Here is a 22,308-nt window from a genome sequence, read left to right on the forward strand (position 1 = left end):
GTTCTAGTTCTGTGTCATTCTTCATATACCCCCTTCCCAGAGAGAATCTGAAGGAGGGGGTTAAACATATGATTTCTGATACAAATCTTGTTCTGATATTCTGAATTGTAATCCTCTAAATGCAATTGATTCTCATAGCTGCCATTTTATAATGTAGGCTTTCGTATTTGAACTAATACTTATTGCAGTTATTACTGTAGACATTTCATAAGGCATTTTTCTTTTCTTCTTAAGTGCCCCCAGTAGCCTTGTTTCTTTTAGTATGGCGGTTACCTCTTGTGGAAAATACATTTCATTTTAAAAGGGCTCACAGAGGTTACAAAATTGTCTTGCACCTAGCAGGCCTTAAGAAATTGCTATAAACTCATTTATTTTGTTGTTGTTACAAATTTCTCTTCCTTTCCTGCAAGCTTGAACCTGGGGTTCCTCTCCCAAGCCCTATGGATTTAATGTACAAAATCCTGGTGAAGAATAAAAAGAAGTCACATAAGTCTGCAGATGGAAGTGCAAAAAAGAAGCTCTCTGAGCAAGCTTCTAACACATGCAGTGATACATCTAGTATGTTTGAACCTTCCTCCCCTGGAGCAGGTAATAATTGAATCTACAAATATACTTCTCCCTAAAACACAAATGCTTAATTACAGTTGTGCTTTTCGACCCATTTACGTTGCTCTAGCAAGGTGGAGACATACCAGTGTGGGTCTTGCTCAGTAGGAAACAAGGTGACTGGCTTTGCTCCAGGAGACTAAGAAGGCTCGAGGCTAAGGAAGCACTCAGCTGGTGACCCAAAGCTCGGCGATGTGTACTAACATTTATCTGCGCTGCTTAGGAAGCTGAGCGAGCTGCCAGCCGCACCGCCTTCGGGTGCCTTTGCTGGGTGCCCAAGCCCCCCACCAAATGCAAACGCCGTTTGCTGTTTCTGAGGTGTGCCTTGCATTTGGTGTCGTTTCAGAGCCGTGCTGCGTCTTAGCCCATTACGCTGTGGAACTGCAGTGATTCTGCAGTGTTTAAGATTAAGGGAACCTGTGGGGTGGGTATCTGCTCCTCAGACAGACAGGGCTCGATCCACTATTGCCTCACATCAGTTGGGAACAAGTCACAGACCTCTGTGCAAAGTGCTGTGACATGCTCATATGTTCCAAAGATGGAAACAGGCAAAACTAATACTGAAAACAAATGCTTGTTACCATCAGGAGCTGTAGGCAATGTAGGCAACGAAAAGCAGTAAATAATATTTAACTTCTTGTTTGTTATCAGCAGAATTTTCGAAGTCAGAAATTAAATAGAAAGGTTGCTGTAATTTAATAGCTATATTCTGGTAATGCTTATAGGATCTGCAGGGACCCACTGTGACTGTTGGTGTGCAAAAATATAGTAAGAGGTGGTCTTTGCCCTGAAGAGCTTACAACCTAAATAGAAAAGAAAAAAGTGCAAAGAAAAAGATAATGTATTTACTCTAAACCACAGAAACAGATCAGCAGCAGGACAAGCAATAAAACCTGGATATCCTAATTCCCAGCCTAGTGTTTGTTCCCTGCATCAGAATTTCTTTTTCCTCTTAAGACTGAATTTTGGGATTGCTAGAAGTGTAGGTGTTTATGCCCTAGTATTAGAATACTTACAGTGTGAGATTGAAATCTTGACTAGAAAACAAGTTCATTACCATTTGCTATAAGAAATTCTTTTTTTTCCATTGCTTATACTTTTTTTCTATACTCTGATTAATTGGGCTGAAAAATTTCATGCTGACAGTTTCCCTCAAGCTAAATTTTTTTAAAAATGGTCCTGCTGTATTTGTGGATGACATTGTTTATCCTATTAGAAGCAAAGAAAGAAAGAAAGAATTTTCAACCATTGTTTTAAGAAACTTTAAAAAGGTCGTGCTCTGGAGTAGGTCTTGGATTTCAAAGGAAGATTTACCCTGGTGTCAGGAATGTTTTAATTCTGTTTTCATGATTTGCTTTAGACAAATTACAAGCAACAGAAAAATAAGTGTGCATATGCCAACCCACTCCTTTCCAAAACTTGAAATGGACCCCAGGTGCTTAACTCTATATTTTTGTTGTCAGCACATACTGAAAAACCACTGGCAAAGTGGATGTCTGCTGACATAGGATTTTTTCTGAGTGCCTGGTCTGCATAGAGGATAACAGCTTTGTGCTTCATGAGCTTCTCCGTTAGCTCTGGTAGGAAGAGACCTGGACTGTGAATCCAGATGTTGATGATGATGTAAATCAGGGGGAATCAGTGCCATACTAGGGTACGCAAGTTTAAAAATTAACTGTGAGTATTATGTCTGTGTTGGTCATTTGTGTAACAATCTCTGTTAACCATAGATTGTAAAAATAAACACTTCAAACTTAGAAAATGCTAGAATTGAGATTGGAGAATTAATTTGGTCACTTTGTTCATGTGTGACTGCCAAAATGCATTATATACATCATTCTGTCGGTCATTGCTTTCCATTAGGGCCCAAGCCTCTTTCAGAGAATGGCAATTAGTCACTTTTTTCTCTCTCATTCAGTACTTGATCCTATATCATACCTCCTCTCCTTGCACTGAATTTCTGTGGCGATCTCAATGCTGCATATGAGCACTTCACAAACAGCAGTGAATTGATTTGAACGATGACTGTGGGAATTGCAGAAATAATATCAACCCACTTTTATCTAAGGACAACTGAGTCTGAGAGAGCTTAAGAACAGTTTTGGGGTGGCCGACTAGCAACATCCAGAATCTGATTTTTAAGAATATTTTGAATTTTTAAGCATTCAGAGCACAGCTCCAGGGACTTCAGCTACAGCTATGAGCACTCAGCATTTCTGTAAATCAGGTGCCAGATTTCTGTTTGTGAATATTTTTTTTTAATTGCCTACCATTTAATAAGAATACTATGCCAAGATCAAGTGTAGAGCCTGGTTCCATGGGGCAGTATTCATCTACAGTAATCACAACACCCTTCTGTTCACCTCATTCCTTGTATGCATCTCCATATCTGCAGCACATAATGCTGAAACCCTGCAGACATCATGCTCCTCTACAAGGGAGGAGCCCCAGTCCCAATTTCTTTCTAGAGCATGAGAAGAATAATGTAATTAAAGACTCAGTAAAAGCAGCCTAATTCTAACATTTCTTAACATTAAGTGTTTCGATTCTGCATCCTTAATATAATCTTTTACATATAGCAGGTTGGGTGTATTTCTCAAATAATTCTTTTGTCCAATTCTGTATTGGACCTGTCAGAATTATTGCTGATCTCCAGGAGGAAGTTGTGCTGATTTAGCTTTCTGTGAGATTTTAAATGTTTTTTTTCACAGCAGTGCAAAAAAATACAAAGATCCATACTTCAGTTGATAGCAAGCTTCTCTGTGCCTTATACTGCTTGAGGTCAGATTTAAATTAAACCCAAACCACTCTTATGATATGTTTATAAAACATACTATATGAAGGCTAGATGATGGTGATATAGTAGCAATAATTTAAAAAGCTTCTGAAGCAAGAGTTTGCAGAACGGCTTGCAACATGTTCATGAAACTGATGGAAAAACTATCTTCAATAGGTCTAATGTGCTGCCTGATAGAGCTCCGCACCGCCAGGTTGCACTTAACCTGTAGCGCAGCTGCGTATGTCAGCAAATCCCACATGCTTTTGTGATACAGTGTCTGTGCCCTCCCAGGAAGAACCGTGGAGGGTGGCACCTGGCCTGGTCCCACCAATACTGTAGGAAGGTGAGCATGTAGGGATCAGGGGCTCAAGTATCTCCTCGGTCTGGCCAAGGTTTGCTCTAAGTTTGCATCTCAGCAGTGTGACAGCAAAAGAAGTTTGATCTTGAGCATAGGAAAGTGCCAGTGGGTAAAAGGCAACACCGATGTAGTCATAGTTTCTAAAACTGTATTAATTTTTATTCTGAGTTTGCATTCCTCTGTGTTATTTGTGCTGGATTTGCTGTCTGAGGGAGAACTTGAAAATAAGATATGATTTCCTTGGGAGTTTTCCTGTTAATTCTTTTAAAATAGACAGATAACGTGTTGCATACTTCCCTGGACCCTTTTAGCAGGAACAAGCTATCATCTACTTGGTATCGCAGCAGCGCAAGCTGGCCAAAGTCTGCCCTTGTCCACCATTCTGTGGATTATAAGAAGTGTTATTTTGCCAAGCTGAATAAATAAAGTGAGGGCTTCCCATCCAAAGACTGTCACTGCAAATCCTGTGAGAGCACGACTGGCTCTTAGCAGTACATTGAAGTTCCCTGAGCCGTCCCTTGAGCCTCTTGAGCAATCATGTTATTTTCTTCAATGAAATGTTCAGGAGGAAATATGTTCATGAATAAAAGCATGCCATTTCAACATCTGCGTCTGGAAGGAAATTCAGCCTGGGTAGTCATCCTTTGGTTGTGAAAGGAGCGCTCATTATTTAAATCATATGTGCTCTACATGTTCTGAAGAGGCCCGCTGGGCATGATTCAAGGCCTGCTGGAATAAAGAGGAATTTCTTTACGGATTCAGTGGGCTTTGGATTAGGCCCTAAATTGACATAAGGAACAGAGGCTGAATTACCATTCTCTTGAGAGTTTGGGACTGCTGCGCAGTGGTTAGATTTTTGTGCTACCAAAATAAAACTGGCACTGCTAAAGAAAGCTGAAAGCTTTAGGTATTAAAATCTTTAAGGAGAGTTGTTAATCTCGTAAGTACAGATGAGTGATTGCAGTGTAAGTTAAACTTTAGCTTTCAGAGTCTTCTTAAGACTCATGGTATATACTTTATGACAGCCAAACCCGCAGTAGGAAATATTAAAGAGAAAGATAGGGGGAAAAAAAGATATTACTTAATGGATTAATTCCTGGAGCAACAGGATCAAAATATTTTGTTGGGGGGACGGAGGCATTCTTTAATTAACAATAAAGAGTCTGAGTCTAGCCCATAGGAATTTGATGAGTATCCTGCTATGGGGAGCAAGGCTTAAATGTGTTTTATTCGGTCCCATTTATGCCTTTAGTGTATTTTCAAGGAAAAGATGAGATATATGCATCTTTTTCACATTATTTGATTTGCACTGCCCTCAGCTGGTGAATTTGAGATATGCTGCCTCAGTTCTAGTGGGAAAGTATACCAGACCAGGCTCAATGAAAGTAACTGAAGTCAAGCAGTTGAAATTGGATGTGCTTGTGCCAGCTCCTGCCAGCTCTACCCCCTTAGTACACACAATGGGATGTGTTCGGAACAGATGGATTTGTCTGAACAGTCCTTGTTACCACAGCACATAGGAATCTCATCAAGTTTCATGTGTTATTTGTTCATCCTGTGAATGCTGTTATCTACCCATTCATGGATGGGGTGAAGGCTCTCATTCAAGGTCATGCAAGGATCCTGTGACATAGAGAAAGTTTGAACGTGAGTCTTCCTAACCCCAGGGTGGCGACCTAAGCATAGGACCATCTTTTCAGAGCAGCATGTACTATTGTGCCTGCACACTACACACACCACAACACTCTTTTCTCAGTTCTGATACCCACTCCATGATTTCCGAATACTGACTGTCCAGCAGCTGCAAAGGGAGGTTTTCATTTGGTGGGACAGTAAGAACTTATCAGCACAGAAAATAGATAAATCCCTCAAGACTGTATGTTTGTGTTTGGTTTGTTTTCTGACAAAAAGTACATATATAATGTGGTATCCTTAAAGCAGTGCCAGTTCTGCATTTCTCAAGTATATTCCTGGTAAATTTGTAACTATTGCTTCAGCCAATAATTATCCTGTGCTTAAAACATTTCAGGAGAAGCAGAGATTGAGAGCGATGATGATGATGACTATGATGATGATTGTAAAAAGTCTTCGATGGACGAAGTAAGCGTGTAGATTTGTTTTATCTTGCTGGATCGGTTCCAACAATCATGGGTTGGCTTGTTTTACCAGGAGTTGGACTACCATCTAGTGGAGAAAGGAAGCAGAGCACTGGGAAACATGCTACACCAGCTTTCTGAAGTTGGTTGCTAATAGACTTAAAGTACATCTATGCTTTGTTTGTTTATATTTTAATTTATTGAAGAATAAGAATTAATAACACCATGGCTGATCTGTTTTAGCCAACTGCTTGTGGTGTATTTAACACTGTTGGAAGTAAAAACTGGATGTTGAAAACTTAGAGGTATGGTATTTATCCCACAGTATTGATAAGCATACTCAGCACCATGCAAGTGTAAAGGTAATGCACTCCCTTCCCTAGGAGCCTTGTAAGAGAATGAACACAGCATCAGTTTAATTTGACCTTAAGACTGTATAGCAAATTCTCCTCATTAGTATATGAAGCTCCTTGTGCGAGGCGTTGACTTCACTAAGCCAGGATCAGTGGAAGACATCATGGTAGACGCAAAACTAGGCGTTGGTATTTGTGGTTACTGCATTGATGGCCACCATGGGTTTGACAAGCTAAAATTGCAATGTTTTCCCTTCTCTGTCCCAGGGAACTGCTGGAAGTGAGGCTATGGCCACCGAAGAAATGTCTAACCTGGTGAACTACATACAGCCGGTGAAGTTTGAGTCATTTGAAATATCAAAAAGTAAGTAAGCTAAGTATGAGCAACATCTTGTGCTGAAGATTACCTAGAGATATTGGAAGAAAGTTCTGGGGGAATCTTAGTTCTGCGTCCTCTCAGTTAGATACAGGCACAATGGTAGAAAACGTTCTCTTGGTATTAAGCCCAATAATTCCATGTTTATCTTGACATCTGCATTAGTCTAAATATCAGGCTTCATCAACAGTAATTGCAGTTTCAAAGACATTTCTGAAAATGTTGTACTTACGTTGTATTTGTTGTCCGTGACTGAAGAGTAACTTACGGAGTTTGAGGAAGGAGATCATAAATATTCCTTCAGCTTGCGGGAGTGCGTTTATATTTTGCCTGAGCTACTTTTATAAAGGATTTAGTGTAAGCAGAGAGTTTGCCCTTCCCATATGCAAATTCCGTCTTTCTCTGCTCTGTGTATTGTATAGAAAAGGCCATAACTTCATCCCCTGCTGGCTTTTACAGAAGATGCCTTGCTGGGAATGCACTCTACGGCATCCTTAATGAACGTTGCAGCATCTTTTGCTTTCTTGGAGCAGAACCCCCCACTGTTTGCCTGCCCTTTTTCACTTTGTTTTGACAGGTTACAATATGCTCTTGGAGCTTTTTAGTTAAAGAAGCATATAGCATTTTAATTTATTACGGATTTATGGAGGCCTTGGCAAAGGGCAGGCAATGAGTTTCTAGGTCTGTATCGGTATACAAGATTTTCCATTTATTTCTTTTGAATAATAAACTTATAATTATGATCACAACTGCCTAATTAGAATAGTGTTAAATACATCCCACAAAAGGAAGTATTAAAAAAGTAAATGTTAAAAATTCATCTGCCTATTTATATGTATGTGTGTGTTTATACAGGCATACACACAAACTTCCACAAAATCATGCAGAGCGCTATGCTAGTTCCTTATAATAGTGTCCCTTGGATGTTTATAATTTCCATTAGCTCTAATGAGCATTACAAGTACACAGTGGGAAGGAAATATTCCTTCTGGAAAGGAAGTCGTGTGAATCCTAGCAAGACAAGTTGATGCAGTTGTTGTAAAATTCTCATGTGTGGGTTTCTTCTGTATCACATGCTTTTGCCTTTCCGAGTTATATATTTTGTAAAGAACTGTTCATGTCCAGACTTTCTACTGTAAGTCTTGACGTGACCTTTGATCAATGAAATTGTTCCTGTGAACTCAGTGTTAAGGAATGAATATTTCTGATGTTTGGGTAGAAAAAATCATTATGTGGTAAATGTTGCTGGCTGGTGAAAGCAGTGGCCTCTATAGCATGACTTCTGGATTTTGCTCTTACTCCTGGCCCTGACTTCCTGCTGGACCTTCATTAAATTCAGTGAACATCAACTGAATAGGCAAGAATTAGATGAGTATTATTTTTCAATTTAAAATTACAGGAAACTAAGTTTTGTTTGCTTGGTGCTAGATCTTTACTTCCTCTCCATTTTATCATCAGTTACTGAAATGTTTTATTTGTACTTGTTTCTTTGATTTAATTCCCAACAGTTAGTACAATTTCAGTTTTCCAAAGAAGCTTTTTTTTCTGCTAGTATTCTAATTGAGACATGGCATTGCTAAGCAAATATCATAGATCCTTGCAACTAGCATCGTCCTTAAATGTATTAAAATTATGTGAGTCAAGAAAATAGCCGTATTTCAACTCCTCCTCTTTTATTGTTTGCATTCCACCTGTTACGCCCCAAAATGGCTTGGGTGTCTATGTATGCACTAACTGTTCCTAGTATTGGGCGTCTAAGGCTGTAAGTAGTAAAAAAGTAGTCAACATGTTATAAAATGCATTCAGAAGACTAAACTTTGCTTTTCCCCCACTGAAAGACCTTTGGGTTGAAATGCCGTGAGTTTAAAACAGGCATCAGGATCAACAGGATCAAAGTTATAAAAAAAATTTACTCTTTAATGCAGATAGTTTCATACATGCCTAAGCATGAGCATAAATGTAGTTTCATTGGAGACAGAAAGGCTATTCAAATACAGTTACATAGCTGCAGAATCAGAAACTTTCTTTTTTGTGTTTGTAGATACCACCTCATAGCACATTATCACCACGAAAACCTTTTTCTGCCGTTTTGCCGCCTATCCAGTTGTTGCCCAGTTTGTATTTTTGTTCACCTGACTTCTTCTTCCTAAGTGCAGTGTCATCTTTTCAATGTTACAACATTTTTCTAATGTATTATTTTCTACTTCAAAATTTGTTTTGATTTGTGATCCTGGCCTCCTCACTGCTGCTGTCATTGACACATTTGAGAAGTGTATTTTCTAGTCTTGCATCCAAGTTGTTATTAGAAGTACTGAATAGAACTGAGTCTACAACAGTCCCCTGATTGACCTTGCTAGATATGTTCCCTCTGTCTGACAGTACATAACTGCTAAGTATTTAGAGGTATTTTTTCAAGATTTTCAACCAGTTTTGCAACAAGTTTGTCTACTCTATAGTGACTTCCTCCTGATAAGATAGCACAGTGTAATGCATCAACAGAGAGAGAAATGTCCCTCGTGGACAGTTTCTTCTTCAAATGGGTTTCTCAGTCCTCTCCAGATACTATAAGAAAATAATTGTTCTTATTTTAATTAGGAGTTTGATTAAGCCCTGAACGTTTAGTAAGTGAATCATTTAACAACTGCAAGTTCTGTTTTCCTATGGATGCTCTTCTGTTTTAATATAAAGCTGAGAGATACAATATATCACTGCAACAAATTCTAGCACCTGTATTCTAAATAGGGTAAAAAGCATGCTTGTTTTCTTTCCTGGGGGTAATAGATACTGAAGATTCTTTTTGACGCTTTACATAGCAGTCATACAGTAGTAAAATAACCATGGAGGTACAACAAATCCAGTCACTGTTTCCTGGTAGGCCAGAATTTAAAGTAAATAACTGTAATTTAAAGTAAATAGGTAGTGATGAGTGAAGAAGAGGAAGACTAGGACAGGTCAAACAGAAAATTAGTAATATGTTTCAATGTCATTTTTTAAGATTTCACTTGATTTTTTTTTCTCTGAGTAGTCATCAGCTGAAATGTTCCCTTCATGTGATACAAGCAAACAAAAGTGCTTATTAGAGGCTCCAGGAAAGCTTCCCTTCATGGAATACTCACATGACTCAGTTGATCATTTCTAGGTGATTCATAAGAAACTCGTAATTCAATTAGCAAAAAGTGAGCCTCAGAGCATTCAGGTACATGAATGCCTCTTCACCAACAAACTGCTCTGTTATCTAGGTGATGCACTGGTAGTCTACCTTAGTGCTATACATGTGTTGCTAGTGCTGTCACATTAGTAAGGGGAGGGGTGGGAGAGGAATAATCTTTTTTATGAAGAGCTCAGATGGGAGTGAGCTGGCTGGAACTGAGTCTGGAGAAAGAGAGGATATTGCTTGTTGGAAGGGAAGGTGAGTGGCAGGAGAGCAGCCTCAATGAGGGAATTGCAGGAATCTTTCTATAACAGCTATGACTAATGGCAGTAGCATGATGGTTGCTAGCTAGAAAGCAGTTTTCAAATTTCCTAAAAAAGAGGGAATGGTAAGAAAATGCTTTTGGAAAAACAAAAAAAAACAAAGCAAAAATACCAAACCAAACATTCATTCTGGATATAAAAGAACGTGAAAACTAGAGTGAAGTTAGGGAGCAGGGACTGCAATGAAATACCAGTCTCAGCTCTCCTAGAGGGAGATAGTCACTCTTGGGACACACGGTGATCCTCTGACTCTTCAACATATCCAGAGTCTGCAGATCACCAGCTGGCAGCACTTTTTCCTTTTTCCTCCCACGCTGGTCAAAAGAATCTAGCTCCTCACTTTGGAGCCTCTGCTTCCCTTTTGGCTTCCTGTAAGGAAACAGCCCACCTGTTTCTGTCCTGCTTCTCTCTGCAAGACAAGTGCTTTTATTCAGTTTTATCTGTCTCCTACGGCTTCGCAGTTTGACTTCAAGGAGCTGGCCAGGCTGGCCTTCTGGCCATCCCTGGATTTCTGCAGTCCAATTACTTCTAAAACCAGATGAGAGCAAGCTCTTTCTCTGCCTTAGTGTTTGCTTTCAATGGAGTGGTGAGGCTAGAGAGTTCATGCTGCAACACGTGCATTATTTGCCTCATTTAAAGAGAGCAGTGCTGAGACATTTAATGGACATGATCTCTCAGTGCTGTGGCCCCTTCTAGGCAATATACACAGCTGATTATGTGATGAAATGAGAAGCTCTTTTCTGCAGGAATCCTTACCTGCTGTACAAAAGTTTAAAGGAAAAAATGCTTTGGCTAAAAGGGTTTTGACTTAGGCTTTTTGCAACAGCATATCACATGGGTACATTGAAAGGCTGTGCACACATCAGGCAAAGTTGAGTAACAAATGATATGCAAATGAATGTTTAGCCCCACTAATGTATAAGCTTAATATGGCTTTTCATGACTGTTGTATGCCAGCTCAGAAAGCTGAACCAAATTAAAGAGCTCATAGAAGCTCCAGATGAATCTAGGTTTAGGTCTGGGGACATGCTGGGACACAGAAGTGTACCTTTGGTCTTGATTAGTTAAGAATGTTTCTGTGACTGTTCAAGGCAGATGTGAGCTTACCCTGCCATACTGAAGATAACAAGAACCACTGCAGGCACAGCTAGCACACTGCTTAGTTTAATCTGATATGACATTAGTTATTGCAGCTTCAAATTGGCTCAGACCCTTTGTGTCCACCTGCAAAGACAGTCTAGAGATCCCCCAGGACCCTCTGCGTTCCCCACAATAGCAACCATGTCACCTCTACTCCTCACCTATGGGCTTGGGGCGCTACCTCTCAGAAGATATCAACATGATTTTGTAAGCAAACATGAGAGACCTCTGCCCATGCATCGACCTTTCTGGTGACTTGCAGCTGGTGCAGTACCACTCCCAGGCAGTACCAGTCCCCTTCGTTCAGGCAGTGCTAATGTGGGTTTGCCAGAGCCCTTAAGTATGTGCAGAGTGAGCTTACTGCTGTCAATAAACAAGTGTATAGATGAATCCTCTGAGACTGCTGTGAAATGAGCTGGTGAACAGTAGGTGGGTTAGAGGAATTGAGACTAAACCAGTTGTTTGCAGCTAATATACCACATATGATTTCATGCTCTAATATGTCACTGTTTTCTCTCCCCTTTAAAATTACAGAACGCAACAAGAGTTTTGAAATGTCTTCCTTCGTGGAAACCAAAGGGCTTGAGCAACTTACAAAGTCTCCTGTGGAATTTGTGGAGTATCCTTGACTTTCAGAAAGTTGCTTTCCTAGCCTTTCTAAATCTTAGATTTGTTACAGGGCTTTACTGGAATTTGGAGAGAGGAGCTGGGAAAATAGGGAACCCAAATGAAATTTGTAGGCTTGACTGTCTTCCTGGATGAATTAACAGGACTAAGTTCTGATGAGATGATTTAAAAGTTGACATGAATCCTTGTGATATGGTCTAACAGTAGAAGGAATAGGCTACATATTAAAGACCTGTTGCTTTATATTCTCATTATTAAACTTATCATCCCATGTGAGACGGTAGGAGTTATGGGGAGAAAATTGTCAAGATGTGGGTAACTTTTTGCAAGGTCATACAAAAGACTGTGCTTTTCCTCAAACTCTTGTTCCTCTGGTTCCAAGAACACTGAACTCTTTTTATTAGCACCCACTTCCTTTTTAGTTTTTCTTTTGTAACTTCTAGAGAAAAGCTAAGGAGGAATCTGTTTAAACCTTTCAGTGTTTCTCACTGCCTCTTTTCATGGCTGCGGTTCAGAAAGAATGATCGAGATAAAATAATGCCTTGAAGAAGATTAATGGAGAAAGATAACCTGCAGCATGCTCTGATGTCTGAGATTGGTAGACTTGGCTATAAGTGCATACTCATCCTTTCTGTCTGTATGTGGAGGCTAATTCTGATGCTCATTTCAGAAGAGCACTTACTTTTTAGCTGAGCACCTCTGTCTCCACCAGTGGAAGGTTTGCCGGTTACAGCTGATTAATCTCTATAAACACAATCTTAGGAAAATCACAAATTAGTAATCATGATGATACATAGAATTTTATGAATGCTATCTTTTTGATGCATATGCCTATACTATTTCCTTGCTTACTCCAAGTACTCCGTACAGGAACAAGTAGCACCTTTAATCACCCTGTGTTTATTATGTCTCCTACAAAATTATGGACCTCTGGAAACATTCTGGTTGCAGAAATTCAAAAAGCAAAGCCACGCTATTCTGTAAAGATTATCCATGTTTAAATATTGCAATTGTGTAACCTCTCTGCAAGGTGTTTTTTGTCACATGAACCATGTCTTAACTACTCACCCTTTAGATACAACAAAATGCAGCTAAGCCGAATTTATCCAAAGGGAACACGTGTAGATTCTTCGAACTACATGCCACAGGTCTTTTGGAATGCCGGCTGCCAGATGGTTGCTCTTAACTTCCAAACTGTAGGTAAGTTTTGACGGTCTTTTGATTTAGTAAGCTGTACTTTTCCATTTCTCTGATGCAGGTTTTGTTTGAGGGATAGGAAAAGCTTTATTCACCAAAAGACTGTCAGCAGTTGAATAATACTTAATGTTAGTTAACATTTTTTAACCAGACCTGAACAATATTCGTAATTGACGTGCTGTAGCTAGTATAATGTGCACACATAATGATCTCCATGTTAGCATCATTTATAAGTGGTAACTACTGAGCAGCATTTGAGATGTGGCAATGATTTTTTTCCTGTGTCTTGCGAAGTCTCAGTATATCAAGACTGAAGTGACTTAGACAGCAAATTCCATTTTAAAAGTGAGTGTTTAAAAAACAAAGACATTTAGGCTCCTAGATGCACAAGTCACTGTTGAAATAGGATGTGTTGTCTTCCAAGGCTCTGTCTATTCTATGAGACGTATGAGTATTTCCAGCTACGGGATCCCAGTACATATCCCGGCCATGTTGTGTCAAGGCTGGTGTCATTGCCTTCTTCCTTTCCCAGTCGTGGCCATGTACGCACTGCCTCTCCATGGAAAGGAAAGTCCTGCGCAGGCTGAAGGGAGCTGTGGCATGCTTCCCTGGATCCCTTATGTGGGTGAAGAGGGAGGCAGGACTGTGAAGGAGCACTACACCACAGTATAGACATAGTCTGTAGAGTAATAGAAACCTCTTCAGGCCAGTTTCAACCAGGTTCAGGCACCTAGCATCCTACTAATTTTGGGAGGGGTTAGAGACATAAGTACTTTGCTAGGTCTGGTCCTGAATCAGCACAACACTGATGAACTCAACACCTAAGTATAAATGCTCCTTCTAAAATTTGAAAATGTTATCTACAGAGTAGTATCTGAAAGATATCTTTTTCTTATGGGAAGAATCCAGGAGGATGGCTGCAATCAAATCTGAAACCTCTTTTAACAAACAACAGTATTCCATAAATAGCTGTTTGCATTATACGTTTGAAATTACAAGGCATAATATTATTTTATTGCTTATTTACAATTGTGGTCTACACAGAACTAATCCTTATCACTATTTTTTACCACGTAGATTTGTCTATGCAAATAAACATGGGAATGTACGAGTACAATGGCAAAAGTGGATACAGGTTAAAGCCAGAATTCATGAGAAGACCAGACAAACATTTTGACCCGTTTACTGAAAGTATAGTGGATGGAATAGTAGCTAATACCTTGTCTGTCAAGGTATGTATACAACCGGTGAAAATGCTCTCTTGATCGTGTCAGAACATACATATGTTTCTGTTTTGCAGTGGCCTGGCAAAGGACCATACTAATTCAAGAAAATGCATTTAATTTCAGGGAGTGACATTTAATTTTTAAAATGTGAAGGATCTTGCCCCACATTTCATATTGCAGGTTAAATATGAGTACTTTTATTGTAGATATTCTTTTTCATACAAGTAACCAGGATGTTACTGAATTTAAGAGTATTTTGGCCAAGTTTTTAGTAACAAAGGGCTGAATTTAAAACACGATGCTGTTATAAAGTGGTAGGTTGCACTGAAATAGCCAGAACAGTACACTGCTTAGTATAAAAACAAATTTCTGGCCCCCTGTAAGTTCTCCAGAAAATTGTTGAACTCTAAATGTCAGCTGCAAGTCATTGCCCACTTGCTTTTCTTGGTTACTTTTTTAACGACTCCTCATGAAGTCCAAGGACCCTCATGAAATCTGCAAATTGAAAACTACTTCTGTGAATGATTAGAGTGCTAGATTGCATTGGCTATGACAGGATCACAAATTTATACTCGGTATATCTCTAGGTATAAAAGCATAAACTTTCTGAAGTCCTGTTATTCCTTCAATGGACATGTTCATTAGACCAGCGTCCTTATTACAGAATCCACCTGCAAAATATTCTCCTGTTTTCATTGGAAGAAACAAGTATTTCCTTTCAGGCTGCAGACACAAGCATAGCAGCACACTGCTAGGAGGAATATGAACAAAGCAATAACCTGATGACATGCGTGGTAAAAAAGACGACTAGGTGGGAGTGACCTTCCATGGTGACCCGTAATCACAGAACCTTTTAGTTCCTCCTGGGGGGGTTGAGGCACCTTCTTCTGCTATTTTATTGAATGGAGGTGGAAATCATTCAATAGCTATTAGGAGATGCACAGCATTTCTAACAGGAATGAGCATCCAAGAATGATGAGACAACTATCAGAAGTCAGCTGCTTATGCCTGCTCAGAGAAGACTCTGCTAGTTATAATGTTAGTGGCCACATACGATACGGCTGAAAAGTGAGTAAGATTTGCTTTCAGCAAATCTGAGGTTATTAAGGTACAGTGACACTGCTGAATATTCCCCTGCCTCTTCAATTTTCTGAATTGCAGGCCTGCCTTTATTTTTTTCAGAGCTGCAAGGAGAGTTCTGTTCCCGGTTTAAAATAAGGTGTAGTAAAGACCAGCTATTTCATAGCTGTCTTGGTTTTGTAGCAAAACTTTATCTCTGTGAAGAGCCTTAGTATTAGAATACATATTTTTTAACTTGTTTTTTTGGTCACAATAAAAGGCATACATAGTTTCTTTGCTGCTCGTGCCTCTTTTCTTCCAGCACTATCTTCTGAACCTGTGGTTGAAACTGGCTGGAAATGCAGGTCTCAAAGATAATGTGTTGTGAAAATAGGCAGACGGATTGAGAAATGAGATCCAAATTAGTATTCCTGCTGAGGGAAGGACAGCAGCATGATTTTAACCACATTATTACTCACAGGGGAATTCAGGGTCACAAGGTCCCAGAAAAGCAGGCCTCCTAAGTTGTTTTTCTGTCTGCAATGTTAGACAGTGGTTTGTTTGTTGTTTTGGGGATTTTGTTTGTTTTTTCTTAAGAACACATGCTGTCTTATCATTAATGAGAATTATCCATCTGAATTTCAGCCACTCATTTCCTAATCCACCAAAATTATCTCTAGCGATCCTCATTTGCTTTGTTTTTAGATAATTTCAGGTCAGTTTCTTTCTGATAAAAAAGTTGGTACCTACGTAGAAGTTGACATGTTTGGGCTGCCTGTGGATACAAGAAGAAAAGCTTTAAAGACAAAGACCTCTCAAGGCAACGCAGTTAATCCTGTCTGGGAAGAGGAAACCATAGTGTTTAAGAAGGTTGGTGTAACACTTGCTTCCCAGAGGTGCACCGTGCTTGTTTAAGCTCTGTCCAGTGGGATAATTCCTGTGTTTTCAGAAACTTCGCATTTGCCAGAAAGAATATGAAGAGATTCCAAATGGTTTTTTCTTCAACTGTTCATCATTAACCACTTCTGGTATAATTTTGCTACTGTAGTCATGCCAGGCCCTACTAAAATAGGTCAGGTTAAAAGTGACCTTGTTTGTGTCACTGGCACCGCTGGAAACAGCAAACATGTCAGTAGCCGGATCTCTGTGATGTGGTGCAGTGCCGTGCCGAGCCGCGAACAAGCAAGCACAGATCCCAGAAGCAGTTTTGCTGAATTACCGTGGCATTTTGCCCGGGCTGAACGGCCCTGCTGAAAAGCAGAACGTGTTAACACAGTGTGTGTATAGCTATACCAATTTGGCTGCCCAAGCTAGCACATTCAGAGCAACGTTATCTCGGCTTAGCACTAGATTGTGCTACATAAATATAACCTAAGTGATGAAATATAGCCTAAATGCCATCCACCTGAAATGAGACATAGGCCCCTGAGTCACTCATGCAGTTTGAACAATATTACTGAAACTCAGTTCTCCAAACTTGGAGGGAGCAGAAGAACTAAGCCGATTTTAGGATCATGCACTTACTGTGTTTTATAAGTATACTCACAGCCAGTTTTCTAACAGGAGCTCTGCTTTTATTTAGGTTTTGTTTATTGGACAGTGTGTTTAAGTGGGTCCTGAGTACCAGTATTTTTTATACTTCTCTCATATGTCTCTAGGCAAATGTAGTTCACGGAGATGCTTAGACAATTGGTGCTTGCAGCCCTGCTTTCGAGGGAGTGCAGCCCTCTTCCTGAATATTTTGCTTTCTGAATGACTTTCTTTTGGCAGCCTGCCGGAGTTCAAGTTTGGAAACATCACTAACATTTTTTTTCTGTGATGAATTTCTAATTAGTGTACTTCATTTCTCTAGTTAGTTATGATCATGCTTGACTGCCTCTATGCTCAGAAGGAGCATGGATTACTATTTTTAGTCATGTCAAAAATAACTTATAGAAACTCTTAGTTTAGATTGTTGCTTTTTTTTTCATTGTCTAGACAAATTTTAGCATGACGTGTTCTGAAAAAATATGCATCTGCACCAAGGTTCAAAATACATGTATTTGTATGTGTATTCACATTGACTAAGAAAATGAGATGAATTGTGCTGCACATTTTTTAAAGTCTCACGGGCAGGGCAGGAATAAAATTAAGATTTTTTTTACTTCTGAGATTTAAAGTGATTCAGGTCTTTGTGGGGTAGTTTAGTAACCTTTCTTTCATTTCTTGTCTCCTTTTTTTGCTGTTTGTCCTTCTTTCTTGCATAGCTGACCACACCATGTCAGGAAGCGTCCAAAGTTGGCAAGCATCCTGCCTGACTAAACCTCTTTAGCCTTGCCAGCAAATGTACTGCAGCACTGGAAAGCCCACTGGGGTTGACATGTCCATGTAATTCGTACTTTGACGCTCTCCAAATCATGTTGAGTTGCTTCTTGAGTTTTCAGCACTAGTATGTCTATCAGTGACTTGTCTCGGAAATAAGTAATCCCACTGGCACGCACACAAAGGAAAAAAAAATCAAACATGCAGGGTGTGAGAACAGAGCGCGTTCAAATGAGCTAAGAGTGGAGCTGCCAAAGCCCCCTGTACTGTGTTCAAAATGTACAGATAAATTGCTGCTTTCAGCATACTATGCACGTGTCCTACCTCAAGTTTCTTGGCTGAAAAATAACTCTGTGAGAGTTATTTTGATATGCAGTTGCATACACTCTAATTTCTGGTATAGCAAGTTTTACTATGAATGTATAGATGTTATCTGCTGGATAGAACTGCTTCTTTCTGTCTGCTATATATCCTGTGTCTGGAAGCAGCTTTTTCATTCAGAGCAGAACACTAATAATGCAACAATATTTCCTACTAGGTTGTTCTACCTACCCTGGCATGTTTGAGGCTAGCAGTGTATGAAGAAGGAGGGAAGTTTATTGGTCATCGGATATTACCTGTCTCAGCAATTCGACCAGGTAAACTTTTTTTCTCTCTTGAGACATACATTGTGTGGTAAAAAGAAACAACAAGCCAGAATTTCAACTACTGTAGATCAACAGCAATTCTGCAGATTGATAGCAACTGGGGATTTGAATAATATATCTTATCTTCAAACAGGAAGACACCGTATTTCACCAGAAATTCAAATCTGATTTAAATTTAAATCTGGTTTTCTCATTTAAATGAACCAGGAAAACCGATAGAGTTAAGCATCGGAGGCATGCTTAGCACTTGCTGGTCTACAGTAGATCAATTGTGTGTTCACCGGCTTATGCTGGTAAGCGCAATTATACTCTTTTGAGAGGAAAGAGGGCAGCAGCAACCAATTTTGGTATGTCTTCTCTGTGAGAATGGAAGAGCGCTGGGAATGAAAGCAAATCGTGCTCCTGTGATGTAATTTTTATAGGCGTGCATGCAGGGACCGACAGCGGATATGCAAGCTGTTGTGTCTCTGTAAAACCTTTAAATGAACCCAAAATTATTTTATCTTCATTGTTGAAAATTTTAAAGAACATTTCTAGTCTCTTCCAAATCATATTATTACTGTTATTATAATTAGTTTGACCACTTAACTGGCAACTATCTTGTTTGAGAACTCAGCCCCAATTTTCCAGGTGAGGGCCTTACTTGTTAGGTGTGTTTCAGATGGATGTGGTGACACTGGCCTTTTGAGCAAGGGAAGTGTCCGACTTCAACACCAGTTTTCCAGTGACAGGAGGAGTAGGAGTCCAAAATAGGGCAAGCGTGTGGGCCATAGACATGTTCACAGCTTCAGTCACACTGGAAAAGGAAGGATATCTGTGTCTACACTACGCCTGAGCTAGCCAGTCCCAGCAGTCAGACAAAACTCACGTGTCCCTGTATCTAGCAGTTGTTGTCCATATTATGCCTGGAGGCTGCCTGAGCCCCGGTAACCTATAAATCAGTTCCTTCTCCTCCTGTGGCAGGTGGCATCAGGGTGCTTCTAAGAAGCACTCCAAGCCTTGTCTTGGCTGGTGTGGGTCGCCTGGCCTCAGCGCGAGTGCCGGAGGGCTAGGTGGAGCTTGCTGCTGGGCCCCTCTCTGCAGCAGGATTTCCTCGCCAGTCTAATCTGAAGTCTCACTTCTCTTTCTCTTCTCCCTTCCTCCTCTCTCGCCTGCTCTTGGCTATGCATTCCTGGCTGTTCTGGTGTGCCAGCTCAGTCAATCAACAAATGTTTTTGTGAGCCAGCCCAGTTTATAAATCCAACAGCAAACTCTCCACTTTTTTATGCTGGATGAGTTTTCTGCTGGGCTCATAGATAAAATTGCCTCATGGAGGGTTTGAGAGTGCCAGAGCAAGGTAGGTGATGGGAGAGGAGGAAGAGTGGCTGTGAATAGGAGGCAGGATTTCCCTCTTCTGGTGGAAGTGAGCTCTTACGCTTGTATGATCCGCATTCATGGCGGTCACCCTTTGAGCAGCACAGAGCCTATCCAGAAGAGCGCTAAATGACGTACCTGTTTTTGAGTTTGTGCTTTTTAGAACAGAGGCCACTATGTTAAATCTTACAAGCACTTTTGAGAGCTTGTACCCACAGGCCAACCTTCTGTCCTTCTGACTCCAGTGATCATTTGTTTACAGCATGTGATGGAGAACAGCGTGATTATTTTAGCTGTGTACATGCTGAAATTCAGCTGTGGAGCTCAAGGGAACTGAGAAAGTTTCGTAATATGTAATTTCTCTTTTTGTTTTAATTTCTGGGAGAATACCCACACTGGAGTGAGGCATTATTGAAAACTATCATACTGTTACACAAATCCTCAGAATTACCATTATTCCCAAAGCAAGGATTGAACCATTACATACTCCTGAGTATGTAATGGTTTATCTGAAAATCTCCCCAGATAAGGGCATCCTGCTGCTGACTTGTATTCTACCACTACCTGTATGTATGGCTCCCTAATCCTTCCCTAGGATAACAGCTGCAGCTGTGGTGCTGGAGACACGAGTTCATGAGGCAGAGGATGCAGCTTTGCAGCACTGCTAAGCTGTAGCAATTCGCTGGGGCTGAAAAGAAAGTCCCTTTCTCCCACCCCTAGCCATACACTCCCATCACTGTCTTTAAACTGGCAGTCTGCTGGGGAGCTAAACAGATAGAAAACTTTTCACAGCTTCTAAAAGTTGCTTTTTCTGAAGTTGAGCTTGCTGAGCTGTCTACCTACAAAGTCAGACAAGTGTCAGTGCACAAGAGAAGGAGTAAGAGTGGGTGGTGGGTGGCTAGAAGAAGGGGATTGGGGCTGGCCATTAGCTTGGCTAAGCTGTGCTGTAACGCTGTGCTGTTACTCTCACAGGACAGTTTTCGAAACTGTCTGCAAATTATCTTTTTTCAAATACATTTCTAAGGTTGGTCACATAATAGGATTCATTCTGACACACTCTTCAGCAGAACGGTGCCACATTGCCTGTGTTGTTTCATTAGATATTGTGTTATGGATGAACTAGGACATCTCAATTTTATCAGCAATTCAGATTCCTGAGTACTAGGAGAGTTGCTTTTGAAAATAAAATAAGAGCTCCAAAACTAAAAAAATCTAGCAGAAGGAATAAAATAGAATATATCAAAAATAATATAAATGACAATTTAGCATCCTTCAGGGACTTAAAAATAAAGGGAAAATACCCTTTTAAACTGCAGTGTTCCTGTGCTTTTCTAACAGTCCCTTGTCTGTATGCTTATCTCTGAAAACCTTAAGGTAAATCCTTCCCTATCAGGAGTTCCTGGAGTTGCTGGCTCAGTTGGAGCCACATTGTAAGTAACAAATTATAACACAATTACATTGGAAATACCCAGCTTATGCTCTGAACTGGATGGCTCTTATTTTACAGGCTATCACTACATCTGTTTGAGGAATGAAAGGAACCAACCTTTGACACTGCCAGCTCTCTTTGTGTACATAGAGGTCAAAGACTATGTACCCGATACTTATGCAGGTAATTTTGTGAAATTTTTCTACTGGGAAATATAAAGGTTAATTGAAATGCGAAATGGATGTAGTGTCAGTGACCTGTCATAATGGGATAGCAGTCGTTTGAACAAAGCGCTGCATCTGATGGATCATTATGTCTCATCACTCATGCAGAACAGCCCAATTTGTAGCAGTCTACCTGTGGTTTAGGATCAGAGCAAACTCTTTAATTTTCAGCAGACCTTGTATGACTCCAAAGGAGGAAGTGTCCCAGGCATTTGCCATTGAAACACAAATGAAACTTTGTTTATGTGCCACAGTTGTATGTAGCTGTTCCTAAGCAGAGGGAAGTGCTGTGCTTAATGTAGAGTGCTGTATTTTGGAATCAGCTATAAACCAGGATAGGTTCAAAGATCGTATTGTGCATATTCAGTTAAAAGAAATGTATTCTGTATAGCTGTTTTGATTATAAAACAATAGGATTTTTACTAATGCTCCTTGTTTTGCCTCATGTCTCGGAGCAGGAACCAAGCTGGCCATTGCTGAAAGCCTATGAAAATCCATCATAAAACACCATATGCACAAAAATGCACATCCATGTCACCCAAGCACAAACTCAAAGACATAAGAAAAAGCTCAGCCAAAGCAGCACCTTTTGTCTGCCCCATTTTTCTCTTAGCTCTCTGTTACAATAATGAATGGTGGTCAGGCTCAGTATTAGTGAATAAATACTGCCAGCACGTGTCCCCTCTGCTGGAGTTTGATGGCTCATGTTAGAGTACTTGTGCATGATAGTGTACTCCCTTGCACTGCTGTTTCTAGAGCCTAAGAATACCTAAAGAATGGATCTGTAGAAAAAACATCTCTTTCTTAAAGCCTAAGGAACACTAAACCCATAACATAAGGGGCTTGGAACTGAAGTATTTGCTTCATTTCTAGATGTGATCGAGGCCTTATCCAATCCAATTAGATATGTAAACTTGATGGAGCAGAGAGCTAAGCAGTTGGCAGCACTGACACTGGAAGATGAGGAAGAGGTGAAGAAAGAGGTAAGGGAGGTTTCAGTCTCTGCAAATTGAGTTACAGTATTTGAAAGCACCTACCTTGCCTAGAAAGACAAATATTGAAA

General features: G+C 40.1%; 1 protein-coding gene across 1 annotated transcript in view; it reads left to right on the plus strand.

Moving 5' to 3' along the window:
• PLCB1 (phospholipase C beta 1) overlaps positions 1 to 22,308 on the plus strand; it is a 484,775-nt gene that overhangs the window by 376,732 nt on the left and 85,735 nt on the right. Inside the window, exons 16-25 of the mRNA XM_026064146.1 lie at positions 411 to 588; positions 5,773 to 5,843; positions 6,460 to 6,556; positions 11,717 to 11,801; positions 12,885 to 13,009; positions 14,084 to 14,238; positions 15,997 to 16,161; positions 18,131 to 18,230; positions 21,100 to 21,204; positions 22,119 to 22,228. Coding sequence (XP_025919931.1) covers positions 411 to 588; positions 5,773 to 5,843; positions 6,460 to 6,556; positions 11,717 to 11,801; positions 12,885 to 13,009; positions 14,084 to 14,238; positions 15,997 to 16,161; positions 18,131 to 18,230; positions 21,100 to 21,204; positions 22,119 to 22,228 — 1,191 coding nt within the window. The remainder of the gene's footprint in view (positions 1 to 410; positions 589 to 5,772; positions 5,844 to 6,459; positions 6,557 to 11,716; positions 11,802 to 12,884; positions 13,010 to 14,083; positions 14,239 to 15,996; positions 16,162 to 18,130; positions 18,231 to 21,099; positions 21,205 to 22,118; positions 22,229 to 22,308) is intronic.

The sequence above is a fragment of the Apteryx rowi genome, unplaced genomic scaffold, assembly GCF_003343035.1.
Source record: "Apteryx rowi isolate R43461 unplaced genomic scaffold, aptRow1 scaffold_21, whole genome shotgun sequence".
In the NCBI taxonomy this organism is placed as follows: domain Eukaryota; kingdom Metazoa; phylum Chordata; class Aves; order Apterygiformes; family Apterygidae; genus Apteryx; species Apteryx rowi.